General features: G+C 45.2%; 1 protein-coding gene across 3 annotated transcripts in view; it reads left to right on the top strand.

The window, feature by feature from the left end:
• lingo2b (leucine rich repeat and Ig domain containing 2b) overlaps positions 1-14,868 on the top strand; it is a 31,655-nt gene extending 16,787 nt beyond the window's left edge. For 2 of the 3 annotated variants that reach the window (XM_035611260.2, XM_035611261.2), the window contains exon 2: positions 11,493-14,868. In XM_035611260.2, coding sequence (XP_035467153.1) covers positions 11,536-13,404 — 1,869 coding nt within the window. In that variant the 5' untranslated portion in view covers positions 11,493-11,535 and the 3' untranslated portion in view covers positions 13,405-14,868. Of the gene's footprint in view, positions 1-9,500; positions 9,577-11,492 lie in introns of those variants that run through there. The other variant, XM_035611262.2, reaches the window with a different exon arrangement.
• The last annotated feature ends 3,682 nt before the right edge of the window (positions 14,869-18,550 follow it).

The following is an 18,550-nucleotide window of genomic DNA, read 5'->3' as shown; positions in this document are numbered from 1 at the left end:
TGGGTGCAAAGTCATTTTGTTCTTTAGATGAATAGAAAACTTGAATGTGGGAAACATGACTTTCTGTGAGATTTAGGAACCGCTGGGAGACAGTTCTCAAAGTTCCTTTTCTTTTCTTTTTTTTAATTTCAGTAAAAAACTGACCCAGTTTCCAAATATGATATCAAGTTTGGGTGAGGATAACATTAACCATTAATAAGTGATAACCGCAAAACTTAAGGGGACTTGTCGAAAAAGATATTGTACTGTACTCCCTCAAAACATTCATTTCTCCGTTTAAAAGAACATTGGAGATTCCTACATTTGGAGAACATTTAAGGTCTCGTGCTGACACTGTTTGCAAGTGGGGGGGAAACTTGCGCAGAGTAAGTGCAAGAGCATTTTGTAATCTCCAATCCCTTGGCAGCTAAAAAAGGAAACGACAGACTTTTCAAACTACAATGAATATAAGAGGTGGCGGGGTTACTATCAGTGGAAATTATTTATTTTTAAATTATGAAAATCGGTATCCAGCGCGCAGACCGTTCTATGTGTAGATTTTTATTAATGTTTTATCACAAGTGTTGTTTTTATCTTAGATACTGTTTTTCTCAACCCATCTTCCTTTGTTGTGTTCATTTGCTTTTTGGGGAGCCTATTGTAACATCTGGCCAGGGACTGCAGATGGGAAATTTGCCTTTTGGCTAAATCTGGTATATTTACAGAATTTAATTTATTAATATGCACTGTGCCTGTCAAATAAAATAAAGATGAAGCTAACGACAACAACTAAAAAGTCCCAGCACCACCTCAAAAGCTCACCATTGTTATATCTAGTTTGTTCAATCCGAAAACAAAACACAATGTAAAAGATTGTGTGCGTCACCACTTTGGGCCGTATAGTCTCTGCCCATTTCCTCTTGAGGCCAAGAAGACTGCAGTAATCAGTGAGCAAATTATTCCATTGTGTAACCTCCCGTTATTAATTTAAATGAATGAGATAAAACATTTACATTTTTGAGCAATATACGAGTTACGTTTCGGACCAAGTGTCAACCCGCCGCGACGTCACCCGCTGGTTTGTGAACTGCTGTCGTGGAGCCTCCAGTTTAGCATTTTGACCAGCGCCATCTTGGTTTTTGTTTTTTTGCAACATAGCATTGGGGGTGGGTCTGACTGGGAGCTCGTCCACTGCACGCTCACCTACACCTGCAGCTATGAGCCCATTGGACGGACCAGCTGTCAGTCTCGCTGTATCCGCGCACTAATGCATACCGTTGCTTTATCGCCTAATTCACTCTAAATGCAACCATAACTTACTAAATGAACATCATGCTGTATTGAAGGAGGCTTAAAACTAGCGATCGAGACCATAAACTCATCTGGAAAATGGTTTACTGTTATTATAAATCAGTTGAGACATAGAGTCGTTTTCTCATAGACCTCTATGCAAACGGACTTATTTTTTGTAACCAGTGAGTCGCCCTCTGCTGGTGATTCCAGAGAACTTCCTCATTGGCTTTGTCTTCCATACCCGGTGACTACGTCCATTTTATACTGTCTCCGCTTCTCACCTTCACTTTCAAGGGATGGAGAAGAGAGAGATATTTGTCTTCTTATCCTGTCTCAGAACAAAAGCCCATGTCCCACCATTCTTTTTTACCGTGAGAAATAATTACTCATTTGAATGTTGTAGTTGTTCCAATATATGTGTTTCTCCCTGTATTCGTGTATCAGGGCTATGGCGCGTGGAAACGTAATTAAACTAATGAATGAAGCTGTTGCATTATACTTGTCTGTTTCCATTTGCAGTTATTGGATCAAGCTGTTGATGTTGACTTTCCTCAAAGCCTCGGTTCTTAGAATCACAACACGGTGACACGATGTAGTTGGCCATTCATGTTGAGCTTCTTAAAGTGAATTTAAAATTCATCACTGGCTGCCTGTCGGGAGTACTGAGACACTTCCCTTGGACTCGAGGGGTCATTTTGGCTGTCTCTGACCTCGTACACTGTTTTTCCTCTAATATTTTGTTGACGTATAACAAGGTGGCTGCAATGCTGATTGTCCAATCTGTGTTTGTCATAGTCAGCCATGCTTTATGCTTGGTGAAAATTGACAATTTCAACTGGGAAATACCAATCTCTCACTTTGAATGGCACGCAGCATCAGTCCTGCGGCGGTGTCCCAAAATCTGTGCACATCTGTATGTGCAATGATTGGTTTATTCTGGAGTTTGGAGTTATTGGTGAGGTATTGAAGGGTTCACCCATCGCGCAAAGCATACGTTGAAAACTCAGTATTCAGAGGGGCTACTCGTTTATCGGTCCCAAACTTCTCTATTTTGTAATCTAGATAAATTTCCTCCCATATGAACACACGGTGGGCAAATATCATAACCAGTCTGGTTCCTGTTAGATCAACAGATAGGGTTAGCGGTCTGGTGGTTCGTATGAACAGGGTGGCCTGGGACGGAGTCAAATTCCCTGCCGGAAATTTTTGGGTCCATCTGCCTCTGTTTATGACGTTCCATGCAGTTTTTCAAATGAGTGTACTTGCCATTGTCCTCGTTTTCTCTCACGTCCTTAGAACCGTCTGCTGAATCTTAAAAATCAAGGGTGGACCTTAATCGATACTCGGAATCGATATGTGCACCGTATAATTGCGCCGTGCTCCTACTAGGACAGTACAAATGCCTCCCCTGACTTTTGTGGCAGACATAAATATGTGGAGACCATCTCACATCAACAGGCTCTTTTCCCTTTTTATTTTTTATAGCCAAGGGATAGGAATTAAGTTGACACTCAACCTATTAAAGCGGTTAAGCCTCTTTGCTGTTGTGGCTCGGTACCATCTGAGATTGAAAGGAACCAAGTTTTGAAGAAAGCCACAGAGCTTCCTCCACTTCTCTGAAGTTGCAAATCATTCGTTAAAGAGTGCGTCGAATTTCTTTGGTCAAGTGGAAACCTTGCATGTGCACGATTTTGGTGTTTCCAGTATGGTTGTTGGAATCTCGCAAACAAGCCCGACAGAGGATAAGCCCGACCCCTACCCCAGCTGCAGTGATCCTCGGGTGGCACTCCGACCAAACTGAAACTTGCAACTAGACATTAATGCTGTTTTGAGCCACTCTTCGTGGACGTGGTGCGCAGAAGATAACGGATGCAGGACAAGTCTGGTTTGATACGCGAGGACAAATCCTGTTGTGGTGAATGGGGAAAGAGCCAGTGAGTCTTATACGTATGCCATGAAAAATGGATGAGTTCTACCTCCCCGGACTAAAATTAGACAGAAAGCTAATATGGTGGGTGTCCTTCAAGTAACACTGGTTTATAAGCGACAACAAGGGGATGAGGGGGTGAGAGATATACGCCTTTCAACATTACACTCGCCAAGGTAGGGAAGGAAACGTAATGCCAGTCGACACACTCTGAAAATCGTATTATTCCTTTTTGCTGGAAACCCAAGCAGCCATTGAAATAAGGCAGAGGCGTCTTCTCGGGCAATCATTTCACATGATTTGATCACTGTGAGACATGTCCTTCAATGACAGCGGTGCTGAAGGAAGAATATAGAGTAAATGTACAATGTAGAATGAATACTGATGCACAATTTTCACTTCCTTTAGCGACACATTTGAGTGTGTGTGGGGGGGATCAAGGACCTCAACAGGTTTTTGGAGTCATGGAATTTTGTAACATCGCAGCCTTCCTCTTTATATTAAAGGAAGGAATTTATTTTTCATTTGTGTCCTTTACATTAATGTTTGCTATGGCTTAGACTAGACATTTACAGAAAGCGCCAAAAAACGCTTTTCGGTCCCTGGCTCGCAAGAGATGGAATTGTAGAGAACAGTGTTGAGTTAGAAATATTAATATGCAGGAAGAGGCGTGTTTTCAATTTGTCACGTGCAGGCTGATAGATCATTTTTTTGCCTTAATGCCTGGTTTGGTTAATGCCTGTGTCTCCAACATTCACAATCCCTTTAGCTCTGATTTGGTCTCCGCATTTCTAGAGAGATATGTCTCTCGCTCTTTAGCTGCTCAACCTTCCATCATGTCCACCAACTTGTCACTAACTTCACTCGATCCCCCCCCCCAAAAAAACTGCCGTCGACTGCGACTGTAAACATGCGTGTGAAAAAACAATGATGGTAAATGCTCCATAGTGCTGAGAGAGACCTGCAGAATGATCTGCTCTTTTCTATGAACAACCCTTTTACGTGGCATATAGTAAATCTATGAATGATATAAGACATCTAATGTCTGTATAAAGCATTCTGCTGGATATTCATTCAATTCCTCCCGTTTGGTTAGAACTGAAGAAGAATGTCGGTCAATATAATTTCTCACTGTCTATATTTAACCATGTGCTGCTGCACAAATTACATGAATATGAAGATATTCAATTCAGAGCCAGTTGAAAGCGATTCAGAAAATGTTGCTGTGGCTGACCTACAAATATTGTCTTCGCAACCTCTGCGTTTGAAGTGACTTTGGATGCTTATTTGGACACGGTACCAGCATGTAAAATCGCTGTTATGTGCATGAAACACTGATCATATCTGAAAGGGCCTTGAATTTGAATTTCATTGTTTCAGTGTGACAAGCGGGGGAAAAACTGGCACAAGATATTGTGACATAATCCGGCCAGCGGGAGGAATATAATTTCACATTATCCATGTCCATATGGAAGCTGAGGTGCAAACCGTGTCAGCGTCAGTGCTCTTTGTCTCAATCCTGAAGGGTGTGGTGTCGTAGTCAGACTTCTCTAAATCCAGAGGCCGCGGGGCAGAGCAACATCCCCGCGTGCGCCCGCAGCGCGGCCGACACACAAGGGTGGAAGACGGGGTACGCTGCTGATGGCTCAAACGAGGCACCGCTTCAGAGGAAACATGGCCACTGGTGCAGAAAGGGAGCGGTTTAATTGGCAGGAGTTTGCATGCACGGGCACCAATTAGCCGAGGAGAACGCGGTTCAACTTCCAATATCCCAACAGCAGCTCCAAAAAGACGTTTTGCACTCTGCAGGGTGGTCAGTGGGTGTGCCCGGCGCCGCGATTCCCGAAATAGAAAATTAAATTTGGCTTGTTAGTATTTGTGCTGAACACACAGTGAATTATCATTCACTTGAGCGGGGCATTAGTTGTTGCATCGCTGGGCCTTTTTTGCACAATTTACATTTCAGCTGTCCTAAAGCTCAAAAGTCACGGAGCTCCTCTGCTTCTCTTTCTCTACGTCTTCCATAATGGTGTGGACATAAAAAGGGCAATCAGTGTTTGATTTTTTAATTTCACTTAGACGACTTGGTGAGTAGAATACGTATCCCTCGTCTTTTGTTTTATTAACTGTGTCACCCGAAGACGTCCTCTTGACATTACCGTCAAATTCCATGAGAAACCCTGTCAGCGCAATTCGCACGCACATTTGTTGGCGCATGAAGGCGCAGATGCTAAAAGGGATTATTGGTTCAAAGATACGTCCTATCAGGTTAATTAACATGCAGGGTATATGTTATGTCATGCGCTCGCACTGCGGCAATAATCGCCCTACATGTGAACTCTTTCATGTGAAACAATTCCATTATTCATGCCACTGTCATATGTGGAAATGAGCAAAGCCAGAACAGTTGCGCGTGTGTTTAATGTTTCAAGGGGAAAACAATAGGATGAATGAGTACTTTGCACTTTCTTGTGAGTGCAGTGATCCAATGAAAACCAACAACAGATACATGCTTTCTTCAAATGTGCAAACAAGTGTAAAATGAGCATTGAACATCTTTTTCGCAGAGGTCGTAGTGGGAGTGAACGCAGTAAGAGTTATGTTGAGGAAAATAATAATGACTTCTTTCCAAGGAGCCGGGCGGGAAATAATTGCGGCTGTGTAAATGAATTCGAAGCCTCGTGTTTGCAAGGCTGCGGGAAGAGGGAAGAGGATTTACTGTTGAGATTATTGTGTGCCGTGCGCACAGAAACAACTCATGCCTTTTAATGTTTTATACCACACATTTGGGGTAACTGTGCCAGAAACATTAGATTCAAGTTGCAGTGCTGCAGATAGTACTCCTCACAAAAGCACTTATTCAGCGGACACCTAAGGGCAAATAGGATGGTGTCAAGCGCAACTCCGTCAATGAAATTCATCAGGGATTCATTAATAATTTTGTAGCAATCGATACTGTAATTTAGAGTCGTTTTAAAAATTAATTGGTACAGTCCAGTTATGTCCTCCTCGGTCTAAATTGCATTCGCAGAGGCCAACGGGTTTGGAGAGTGGTGCGATAATGGACCGAGGGTTTAATGTTCCCGTCTTGACAGAGGGGCCCGCAGATTCAAATCAACGCGTGCTAAGAGTGTCGCTCGAGTATTATGGAGATATCCTGGAGCCGCTGCAATCAGTTTTTTCAAGCTTTACTCAGGTTCAAATCACATTAGAAAAATCACAGTCAACCCGAGCAAACAAGGGTTCCATCTAATCTCATAAGCATGGCTTCTCTCATTTCTACACACATTTCTGCTTCATTTTATACTCGGCTCTCTTCGCTCTCGCCATGACTCATGCGTCACCCTACAGCTCCTTTTTTCGGCTGTCAGATTTTCCACAGTCTCACTGTGACTCTAATCCAATTCAGAACCAAATCCCAAAACGCTCAACCCTGTAGGCTGCCCCTTCGCAGTGACCCACTACCATTACCATAGAGCCAGAATTCTGTGGGATCTTGTATGTCTTCCATCTTGGCAATGACACGGTCGGCTCCAAGAATTTCCACACAAAAACATGTTTACGTCGAAGGGAGAGGAGATATGGCCACCAGGCTATCAGAACCATAGCTGTATACTCATAGGCCCGGTCAGAGGGCATGCGAGTCATACTAGGGTGATGAGTTGAGGACAACAAGCCGGTGAAGGGCGGTATAACATACATTCGTAATTCTGCTATCACCTGATTGGATACATAATCGTGAACATGTTTGCAAACCGTCATTTGCTCATTGAACAGACATGGTGCAGCGTTAGAATTCATTTGAAGCTGCGTGTCTGTCCGTCAAGCCAACGTGAGTCCAACGTCCGCTCACAAAAATTTTTGTTGCGAATAAAATCAATAGTGCTGAATTTTGATTGACTGTCAATTCTCCATCCGTCGGTTGGCCAGCACTCTTCTGGTCGAGCTTAAGACAATACCGTGTCAACTGCTTTGAGAGTCTACAAATATGTTGCAGCACATTGCTGGTATTTTATCATGGCTGCCGCTGGTAAAAATTTCTCCATCGCGCTTCGCCAGGACTTCAGAAAAAAAAGAATCCACCTAATCCAGAGCCTTGGTGACTCGCCCAGTCCGGCATTTAGTGAGCTGGTCCACGACGGATCCCTCTCCCTGCTGTCCTCGGCCCACGTTGGGTTGATTAGCTCTTATCCGAGATGTTTTCCCCTTAACTATACTGCGACATGAGCCTATCTACGAACTTAATGGTGGACTTAGGTTATGTGACCACATTTCCTTTGTGGCTGCAGCAACGTACTGGTGTTTCTGTCATTCACCGGTCTAACGCTCCGAGTTAGACTTAGTCACATTTACATCTAGCGTTACATTTTGATCGGATCACTAGAGCTAGGTGACCTTTCACTGGAAAGCTGTATTTATTTGTTTATATAAACCAGTTTTTAACCATATTTTTTCATTTCAATTTTAAATTTCACTGCTTTTATTGTGTTTGGTAATTGTACATTGTTTTTATTACTTGTATTACCATTGCTATGTAAAGGACTTTGACTTGGGTCTGTGAAAAGCGCGATAGAAATAATAAATTATTAATATCATTATTATTTGTGAATCAAAACGATAAAATTGCAGGGGCTAGAAGTTGCTGAAATGGTCCTCAACGCTGAGGGGAACTGTTATAATCACCACCTTTTACCTGTGGGTTCATTTCTACAACCAACTTCGTTGTTAATATGAAACGGTGCAGCTTAAAAAAATGTCATACAGTTAAATATCTGCACATGAATACACATTTGGTATCCTTTTGCGTATTGCGTGTAGTTGTTCTGTATGTTGCTTCTGGAATTGGGGACCCCATTTCCCATGAACTGTTGCTTCCCGTTCTTACGTTTAAAAAATGTAGGTATTTTTGTCCCATCTGCCTTCCGCTCATTCCACCACCTGTCGTTTCCCCGAAAGTCTGAAAAGCTTCTACTTTGTTGGCCAAAAGGAGCTCTTGTCGAAACAAGCTGGTTTATCCCTGGCGAATTCTCACCAGCTGCTTCACTTCTAGCAGGGACCTCAAAATATTTCTTTAACCCCGGCCGATGTGTGAAGAAGTGACTTAGTCGCGCTTATGTTAACCGCGTTACAGGTCAGCGATTTGCCATATGTGACGGCCACTGTCAAACCGCTTCTTCTCGAATATTTGTGTCAGCATAATTTTGTATTATTTAAAACCACTCGGAAGCATCACATATTTTGATATCGTATCACTTTCTGCCTTCATCATGTAAGTTATTCTGTGCAGGCAGGAGGAAAAAAAGGTCTTAAAGGCAAATAAGTGAGAACCCAAAGAAAGAAAGGAAGAAAGCCGTCGGAGGAAAAAGAGGGCTCTGTATGCCAGATATGGATCGGGGAGAATCAGGAGAATCAAAGCTGCCCTGGATCCTTTTGTCAAGGTTATGCACTTGTAAAAGTGCTGGAATATTATCTTAATCTGGGGACATGTTGTTTGAGAGATCATCATTTTGTCAAAAAAAAAGAAAAAATGTAACAGACTTCAGTCTTTCATGAATGACATTGACCGTAATTCTGTCATTCAAAATGTAAAATACGACAAAGAAGCCAAACCTTACTGTACCTCATCTACTTTTTGTGCCACGAGGTCAGATCATCGTCAGGGCTGCAGTGTTCGCTCCGCACACATCGGAGAGTGTGTCCCACAACTGTGTCTATTGAGCAGAGGAGGCTGCTCATCGAGAGGAGGAACAGAGGCTGGGGGTCTCAAGGCAGACCGGTGCACAAAGAGAGGAGTAGGCCGGTAGACGGATAATAAGGTGGAGAGACAGAGATAGTTACCAGAGCGCCAGATGGATGGGCGAGAAGACGGGTCGACAAATAGCGAGGCGGTCGGAGTGGCAGCTCGGAAACACCTTCAACAAGGCCCCGCTTCACCAGTGAAACGGAATTTCCCAGCCTCTGTTCTATTTGTGTGTTCCCCTCGACGCCAGACCAAAGGAAAATTGTCACCCTCCTTACGTTGTTTCTTCCTCTCTTTCTCCCCGTTAATTTGATTGGCAGCCTGCGCAGAGCGGATGGGAGCGAGGGTTCGTAGTTGCTGTGGCAACGGCCTGCTCTTTGTTAAGGGGCTACATTCCTGGCATCTGATGTGTCTGCGCGGCGATCGATAAGAAGCCCAGCCTGCGGGGACCGACTGGCGAACGGACTGGGGCTTCTTTTTCCCCCCCCCCCCCCCCCCAAGGCCGGGCAGGACTGAAGAGAGAGGGAAGGGGCGAGGTGGAAGATGAGCGAACGGGAGGACGGAGAGATAAAACGGTGATAGAGAGCGGAGGGAGAGAGGGGAGAGATACGGAGATGCGAGCGGTGCTGTCGGAGGGGTGAGTGCTGTGGGAAAGAATAAGAGTGAGCGTGTGTGTGTGTGTGTGTGTGTGTGTGCGCTCCACTCCGCCTTCATCTCAGCTATTTTCTGAATGCCACTCACTTCACTGTCAGAGTCACGCAGGTGTCCGTCTGCGTGCTCATCGTCTGCTTACCTTGGCAGCACCATACTTTTTGCAGTGATGGACAGAGCTCGTCCGCACGCAGTCGGAGACCCAAAAAAAAGGCATCTCTGAATGCGCCTTTCATATTTGGGGCATTTCCCCGTGGCTTCTCTTTCACGACGGCGCATCAGAAGTTGACCTCCTCCCGCGGCTTGTGTCTCGCGTTTCCCGCGCACCTGATTGGCGAAAAGGGGGCCACGAGCAGAATACGGATACTACTGCTAATGGGTCAATTATGGTGAGCCGCGCTCGTCTGCGCAGCCATCTGTCAGTTCAACAACCTGTGGCTGCTGGTTTCTTTCTTTCCGACAGGGTCTGTTCCAATCTGAGCCGAGGCTTTCAGAGAACACGGTGTTCAACAGTTGAACTCTTTTTCCCCCATTACCTTGTCGTCATCGCTCCTCTCCGATGAATCCCCCCCCCACACACACACACACACACGAGCGCGCGCACGTGGTTGGGATTTGGAGCCACGTTTCACTGAGTATATGATCAAAATGTAAAAGATAACCAGAAAAATCCAAACAACGTCCACAGATGCGAATCGATGAATGCGCAAGAAACTACTGGAATGTTTGAAGAAAGGACTGTAAATGTCCCGATTTGCTCACGTATTCTTCCACCTGCCTGGGATGACGTCATGTTCTTCTCCTTGTTTCTATTAGTTCTGACGTGTAAAGTGCCGTTATCCGGCGACGTGAGGCAGAAAGCGACGCCATAACATCAGCAGCAGCAGCAGCAGCTGTCCATGCGGTTTGCTGCTGAGTTTTGTTACTCCATAGTGTACAGAAAAAATATCATCTATTTAACATGAACTCAACATCAACTTTCATGACCCTTTCATAACCCCCCCCACACACACACACACAAACACACACACACACACACACACACACACACACACACCCTCAACTGGAAGAGTGGTGAAAAAATACAAGTGGTTGTGAGGAGTATGTAAATGTAGGCACCTGTTGTTTTTTCACGGCTCGCGTGTTTATTGCTCGCTCTTTTATTTATTTAGCGTGAAAATATTGAATATATTCAGTGTACGTAAAATGAACCATTGAGCCAGTGAGGTGACTCAGTTTGCCGATTACTTATTAAGGAGTCATACACTGGTTTTTTTTTTTTTAATTCCCACTCGTCCTACCAGATTTGCATGTGCCTGGCAAATAGTGTTGTCTCTGCAGACCGACTTACACACATTTTACTCTCTATATTTAACACTTGCCACATGTTCCATTTGCCACACCACCAACCCTACCACAAACACACACACACACACACACACACACACACACACACACTGTACACGCCATTATCTGTGACGCAAAACACACTCACGCGCAGACGCAGGCACAACAGATCCACTCGGGCACTAGGCCTCGCTGCGCCCGAACGAGGGTCATTCCTCGCAATTGAGCTGAAACATCTTCTATCCTCTCTATCCTCTATAAAACATCTCCTGTTGGCCTGCAACCTTTTGTGCTCACACGCTGATGAGCGTTCCCATTTTATCTGCCGCTGATACTTCTCTTGCTGAGTTTCGCCCTGCCGAGAATTTTAATTCCATTATATCCCCATTGCCGGGAAAAAAAAGGGACCGTTCATTACGAGAGAAAGGACTTGGCAGTTTTAAGCGGACATAAAGTGTAGAAGGTTGAAAATGTAAGAAGGCGCGGGCAAGTAGGAGGAGAGACGGATGTGCAGCGTGTCTAACACATCTTTTGTTCATGTATCGTGTCTTGCAGGGCTTATCCGTGATGGTGCTCTGTATGGACAAGAAGCTGTGCCATGACAGAGGGCAACGTGGGTAAAAGAGACATGCAACAGCCAGCCCCGCATCACTGCCACCTCATCCTGGGCGGGGCCTTGTTGCTTCTCCTGGCCAGCTCAGCCCTGAGCTGCCCCGCCCGATGTGAGTGCTCTGCCCAAAGCAAGTCGGTCAGCTGCCACCGCAAACGCCTGCCCACCATCCCCGAGGGCATCCCCATCGAGACGCGCGTCTTGGACCTCAGCAAGAACAAGCTACGCATCGTCACGCCGGACAACTTCACTTCCTTCCTGCAGCTGGAGGACCTGGATCTCAGCGACAACCTCATCAGCGTGGTGGAGCCCGGCTCTTTTCGCTCTCAGCTTGCCCTCCGCTCGCTCAGCTTCCGCAGCAACTTGCTTCAGCTGGTTCCTGCCGGTGTGCTCTCGGGCCTGACCAACCTCACCCACCTTGACCTCAGCCACAACCGACTGGTGGTTCTCCTGGATCATGCCTTCCAAGATCTGCGCAGGTTGACGTCCCTGGAGGTGGGTGACAACGAGCTAGTGTTCATCTCTCAGCGGGCCTTTACGGGATTACTTGGACTCCAAATTCTGACCCTGGAACGTTCCAATCTGACAGTGATCCCTACTGATGCTCTGGCACATCTGCACAGTCTGGTGGAATTGCGCATGCGCTACCTGAGCATCAGTTTTCTAAAGCCTTTCTCATTTAAGAGGCTGTCTCGCCTTCGCCGACTGGAGATTGATTACTGGCCCTGGCTGGACACACTGCCCCCCCTCTCACTGCATGGACTCAACCTCACAATGTTGTTCATAACCAACACCAACCTGTCTGCCTTCCCCGGCACAGCGCTGCGCAACCTGCCCTACCTCACACATCTCAACTTGTCCAATTGCCGCATCCAGCACATCCATCAGGGAGAGCTGGGCCAACTTCCACATCTGATGGAGCTCCGCCTCCAAGGCGCTCAGCTGCTTTCTATCGAGCCGTTTGCTTTTGTGGGCCTCAAGTCTTTGCAACTACTGGATGTGTCGCAGAACCGCCTGGACTCTCTGGAGAGGGGAGTGTTCGCATCACCAGAGGGCCTCCAGAGGCTTTGTCTGGGAGGAAATCCATTAGTGTGCGACTGCAGATTGCTTTGGCTGCTCAATAGCCACAAGCCCCCCAATCTGCAGATATTGGATGTCCAGCCCGAGTGCATTGCCCCCGAGCACCTCCTAGGGAAAACTCTGCGTGACCTCAAGGAGCCTCTGGTGTCCAGGTACATGACCTGCACTAAACCACGAATTGGGCCCAACATCACACAGCTGCTGATGGCGGATGAGGGTCAGCCCGCCCGCCTCAGCTGCATGGCGGAGGGAGCACCGCGGCCCTCAGTGGTCTGGATTACACCTCACAGACGCTATATCACAGCCAAGAGCAGTGGTAGGGTGGAAGTCCAACCAGATGGTACCCTGGAGATCAAGACGGCGGAGCTGCACGACAGCGGGGTGTACTGGTGTATCGCCAGTAACCCTGCTGGCAATGCAAGTCTGTCGGCTTCTTTAGCTGTGAAGAGCCTGAGCATTGGGGACAGATCTCCCTATAGCAACAGGAGCTCAAACTCTCTGACAGACTCTAACAGCACATGGGGGAATGGGACAATACTGTACAACATGACAGTCCCGATAGACCTTAAGACTATCATTATATCTACAGCCATGGGCTGCCTGTCCTTCCTAGGTGTTGTGGTGTTCTGCTTCCTCCTTCTGTTCGCCTGGAGCCGGGGGAAAGGGCGCCATAAGAGCAACTTTGATATCGAATATGTCCCTCGCAAATCCAACGGGGCAGCAGCTGAGGTGAATGAAACAAGCGGCCCAAGACGGGTCAACATGAAAATGATCTGAAAGTGATGCAGACATATATGATAACTAAATCCAAAACACACATATCAGTTGATAAAAAAGGTTTTTTCTATGACACATTGGATTTGTGACAAACGAAAGTGATGTACTATTATAGTGGGTGTCGATTTGGCAGTGATCTTGTGATAAAGTGGACATGTGAATATAAAAGTGATACATTGAACTTGTCTTGGACGTGTTTATATGAAATAATGTTCTCATACAGTACAATGAATATAATACTATAACCAACATATCAATATGGGAGTGATATAGTGCTGCGCTAAAGCATTGTGTTTCAGTGGTGATGTGATGAGTAATGATGTTGTCGACTCACCGTGACATCAAGGTGAAGGAGGGAGCCGCTGGGAGTGACAGGGGACATCTTTGCGTGGCAGTAGAGCTATCATCGCTGTAACATGTCAGGACTAAACTGTCTGATACCCATCTCAGCTGCAGTGTGAAAGGGGCGTGATGTGTTCATGTGTGCGCGCATGCGTGAGTGCATCGGTGTGCGCATGTTGCATTCGTGCGTTTCTTTGTGCATGTGCACGCATTGCCTTTCTTGTTGGATGGAACAATTTCAAATGAACGAAAGGGGCCAAAGCATTTTCCCAGGCCTTTGTTCTTGTTCTGTCATTGTAACAACTGTGTTGTTAATGTTGAGTAAAACAGAGGATTATCTGTGTTTGTATGCAAAATCACAATTATCATATACAAGAGAAATGCTGCATACATTTTGAAATGGGTCACTGTCCCCCCTGGAACGACTCCAACATTAAAATGGGGATTTTTTCTAAACTCAAGGAAATGTTAGTGTGAAACCAGAGCTTTGTCTTTACTTTCCAGTAACACTGGACACTTTCCCTGAGAAATAGCAGTAGTCAGTGGTGTTATTACCCTGGAAAGGCTTCCAGCTATATAGAAATGGCATGTTAAACCCACTGTATAACAAAAATAAATCATGGGCAGATTTTCCTGCCACACAAATCCCTTGATATGATATAAAAGAGTCAGTGACCATACACAGTGGCAAAGATTTACTTGCCGGTGCCCTTTTAGGGACAAGACAAAGTTGAGCTTCGCAGATTTATAGGTTGAATTTCCCACCTTTTGCATTTTTCTTTCATCACACCACTTCAAGCTAGCCTGACCGGGGTCTTCCCTGGGTCACCAAAGGGGTTCTGGGTATTTATTAGATGGCAATTTGAAAGTTGTAGTGGAACGTTTAGTTTCATGGGTCTTTGTTGTTTTCTTCTCGGTTGTTCTTATTTTTTTTGTGTTAAGTTTTTAATGTTTAGGGGGGAAAAAAGTTAAATCAAGGGAAATTGTTTGTATCGCAGGGAATTGGTTGTTAAACTTGTGTGATCTTGTTGTGATAAAATGTTCAAGGTTGTATAATTGTTTTCATATGAGAAATTTATGGGTATATTTTCAAATTGAAATAAATCTTAATCATACCCCTAAGATTGGAGTTGCAGTAATGACTTTTGTTTCATTTTTTTACAGTATATACTAGTATAGTAGTATTAGGGCCTATCCATTATTTCTCATTCTAATACCACCATGACACTTATAAATATCCCTGAAGTATTTAATTATATTTCTCTGTTACTGAGTATTATATTGTTACAGTACGGTTCTGACTTGTCCTTATATCATGTCATATACAGTTGTAAAAATGTAGTTGTAGCCACTCAGTGAGTTCATGGCGTTTTCCCTCCTGGGGTCAGAATAATACGAGGGCCTGTCTGTTTATGTGTCCTTGGATTCGTGTGGGCGGTTTTTTACAGCTGACTCCACGCGTCCTGTCCTAAAAGGTAAAAAAGGGCTGATAAAAGAATGAAATGATTTGTCATCCACTTCGATGTCGCAGGTATGAAAGCACTCGTAAAAGCTTGGAACCAATGACATTCCCATCAGCCTCAGCTCCACTTTGTGCCTAGTGCAAATGTGCTAAGATTACGAAAATATTATACCTGCATACCATAATCATTACCATAAGGCTAACATGACCTGACATTTTCATATGGGAGATGTTTTTTCAGGATGCAAACATAACTTCTATCACATATTCTTAACCATATTTAACACTCATCTTATATGAAACATTGACAGGTTACATGTGTAGTATTACAGGATTTTCCCACCGATTCTTGTGGCTTACCCCACACAATAGAAGAGTGTCCACTGCGCGCCCACCTACACCTGCAACCATGCACCGATTGGATGGACCAGCTGTCAATCACGCTGCATCCACGCTCCAATGTGTACAGTGCTTTACAGTCTATTTGACTCTAAATGAACTTCAACTGTATTGGAGAAGGCGTGAAACTAGCCTTTGAGACAATAAACTCCTCAGGAAAATGTTTACTGATGTTATAAATCGAGTGAGAAGTAGTGTTTTTCTCACAGACTATATAGATGTAGAAACTGCATCCATCAGACTGTTGAACAAACTGGGTTAGTGTTAGCCCTAACCATAAACCCCCCACCCCCCAATCGCTCCAGACTTCAACCTATTCTCCCTACCCACCCTTCTACTCATACCCACCGGGTTTTTGTTTTTTAAGCATTTATTTATTCTCGTGTATTGTTGTGTTTGAATGTGCCTGACCTAAAATGAAGGTCCCTCACGGGAAAATTAAAGTTCCTTGAATTTGAATTTGACTTCTTTCTTCTTTTTTTTTTTGCAACCAGTGGAGTCGCCCTCCGCTGGTGATTCCAGAGAATGCAGGCTTCGGAACACTTCAGCATTAGCTTCATTTTACGGACCCGGTGCCTACGTCCATTGTTTCACATACGGCCCAGCGGTCAAACCCGCGGCCTGTGTTGTCTCCTGCCTGGATGCAGCCTCACAGAGCTGCCGGTGAAGCTGTGGGTAGAAACACAACATCCGTGCGCGCCTTCGCTGTGCCTCTCCTGCTCCTGTCCCTATAGCATCTTAACATAGCATCTCCCACATTCTAGTTCGGACTCAAGAGTCATGGCATCGCTGACAACTTCGGGTTTGTGATTCCATAAACAGCCCGCTAAGACGTTGCACACTCGGGAAATCTGGTCTCATGTGGCCATGTGGTCTCGGTTGGAATTCCGTGCAGCTCTTTCGTCATGCACACCGATCAGAAGACAACCAAACTGGGACACGTGGACGAAGGAGCATCCGATTTGGGACACTCTAAGCTGCAATGTGTACAGTCTGTAGTCTAAATAGACCTGAATATGACCTGACTGACACCTAGTAAGGCCCAAGGGGATATGATGATGTTCACATCCAGGCCACGTGTGTCAATGAGAACAGCTTCTAAAAGCCGCCCTCCTCACCGCCTCGCCTAACAATCAGATAAAAGGAAATACTCATTTGGCATCCTGCTCCTTCTTTTCTTCAGACGGCACTTGATGTTATCATGCCCGTTGTGAGGAAGACTTTCTGTCTTTGTGCGTGAGGGCTCACTCGGAATATTCTGATCTAGCCTCATACGAAGACGAAGAACAAAGTGCTTTTATTACTTTTTGTTGCTGCTTTGCCTTTTACAAAGACAGCGCCGTAAACAGCGGGGAGGAAATGTAATGAATCCATTACTGTCTGGTTTCCGCGCGTCGTATCACTCAAAGACTGAGGACTTCTGATTCAATTTCTTTGACTGTAGGAGATGACACAAGTGGTTAATAGTGTGTCGTCTATAGGAGAATGAAAAGGATTCCTCCGCTCAGTGATCTGGCAAAGAAACGCCGTGTTATTGGCGTCATTACACGCCTGTGATTGAATCCTGAACCCGTCCTTTTTGCCGCGGTAAATATTCTCGCTCCAGCACTTAAAGTGAATGAAAACAGCGAATAATGCGTTTGAAAGAAATAATTTCACCCATCATATAGGATCTTCAAAGAACCGCTAAAGAATCATAAGCAAGCTCACAGCTTCGCCACACTTGAGAGACAGGTTTCCCAGGTCTTCACAACATGGGATCTTTGACTTGTTGGCTTCAATGTTGTAATTTCCTCCCATCCTTCCTACTCTACTTTCGTACTCTCTGCCGCAAAAACCCTCAGCCGACAGGAAATGTCCGATTATGCCGCGTATTAACTGAGCTCGCTATTAGATTCACCATCAGTACAAGTATAGAGTTTTACCATCTGTCTTTGGAGCGTTTTAGAGAGCCGAACAGCGTATAGGGAGGTCTATATTTTTTGAATTTGTGTTTTTATCTGCATATTTCTATCTGGTAAGCTGATGTGACATACTTCTGTGAGTCTGGTGCAGTTAATTTAAGCTGAAGCACTGAGCGTGTGCACTGTCACACTGTTGTGTTTGCTGCCTATTATCTGGCCAAACTGAGCCTAGACATCATTTCTTCTGGCCAGCTCGGTTCAGGTATCCACCATCCAGTATATTTCATATCTTTGATTTAAAAATAAAATAAAAGATGAGAAGATACAGTAAATCCTGACAAAATTGTGTCCGTTCTAGACTTTCATGGAGGGTTTAGTTTATTTCCCACCAACCTCATCACAATTTGCATCCTTGCAACCAAACTTTCTACGATTCTGACTTCCTTCCAAACTTCCCCATGTCTTAGTTGTGCTGGCAAATCAATGTCACCGCTACACTTCGCTTTGTGGTTCCTCCGGACGCCGTTGCCGGTTTGATGCAGGCTTCACAGGGACCCAGATCGATGAACAAAATATTGGAGTTTGGTGCAGTGGCTCTTCCCCGTGCCCTGGGACTGGCCGATGATGTACAGACCATAATGAAAGGTCAGCCACTAATGGAGCTGGCCTGCCGCCGAGGCAGGTTCATGCCACGCAGGACCCCAGAAGCCCCTCAGAGAGGAGCTGTAAAATGTGCAATGTCATTGCCGGTTGGTTTGGATGGTGCCGGTGTCGCGCTGCTGTAATAGTTGCCGCTGCTCTACAGCCGCCTGGTTGATTCAATTCTCCTCAGACCATCGATCGAGACGCGAGCCGTCCATCCGCCGTCTCACTCCTCAAAATTACCACACGAAATCCCTCAGTCACTGACGTATAGGTTCACATGCAATTAAGAAAGAAAAAGGTAAGGAAGAGCCATTTTTCTCATTTTACTGATTGATTCCGTTGCCATTTTTGGAAAAAAGAAAAAAATAGATGCAATTAAATTCAACTGGATTTT

The sequence above is a fragment of the Scophthalmus maximus genome, chromosome 15 (assembly GCF_022379125.1).
Source record: "Scophthalmus maximus strain ysfricsl-2021 chromosome 15, ASM2237912v1, whole genome shotgun sequence".
Taxonomy (NCBI): Eukaryota; Metazoa; Chordata; class Actinopteri; order Pleuronectiformes; family Scophthalmidae; genus Scophthalmus; species Scophthalmus maximus.
Note: the sequence above shows the minus strand (reverse complement) of the source record. Positions and strands in the feature narration are given on the sequence as shown.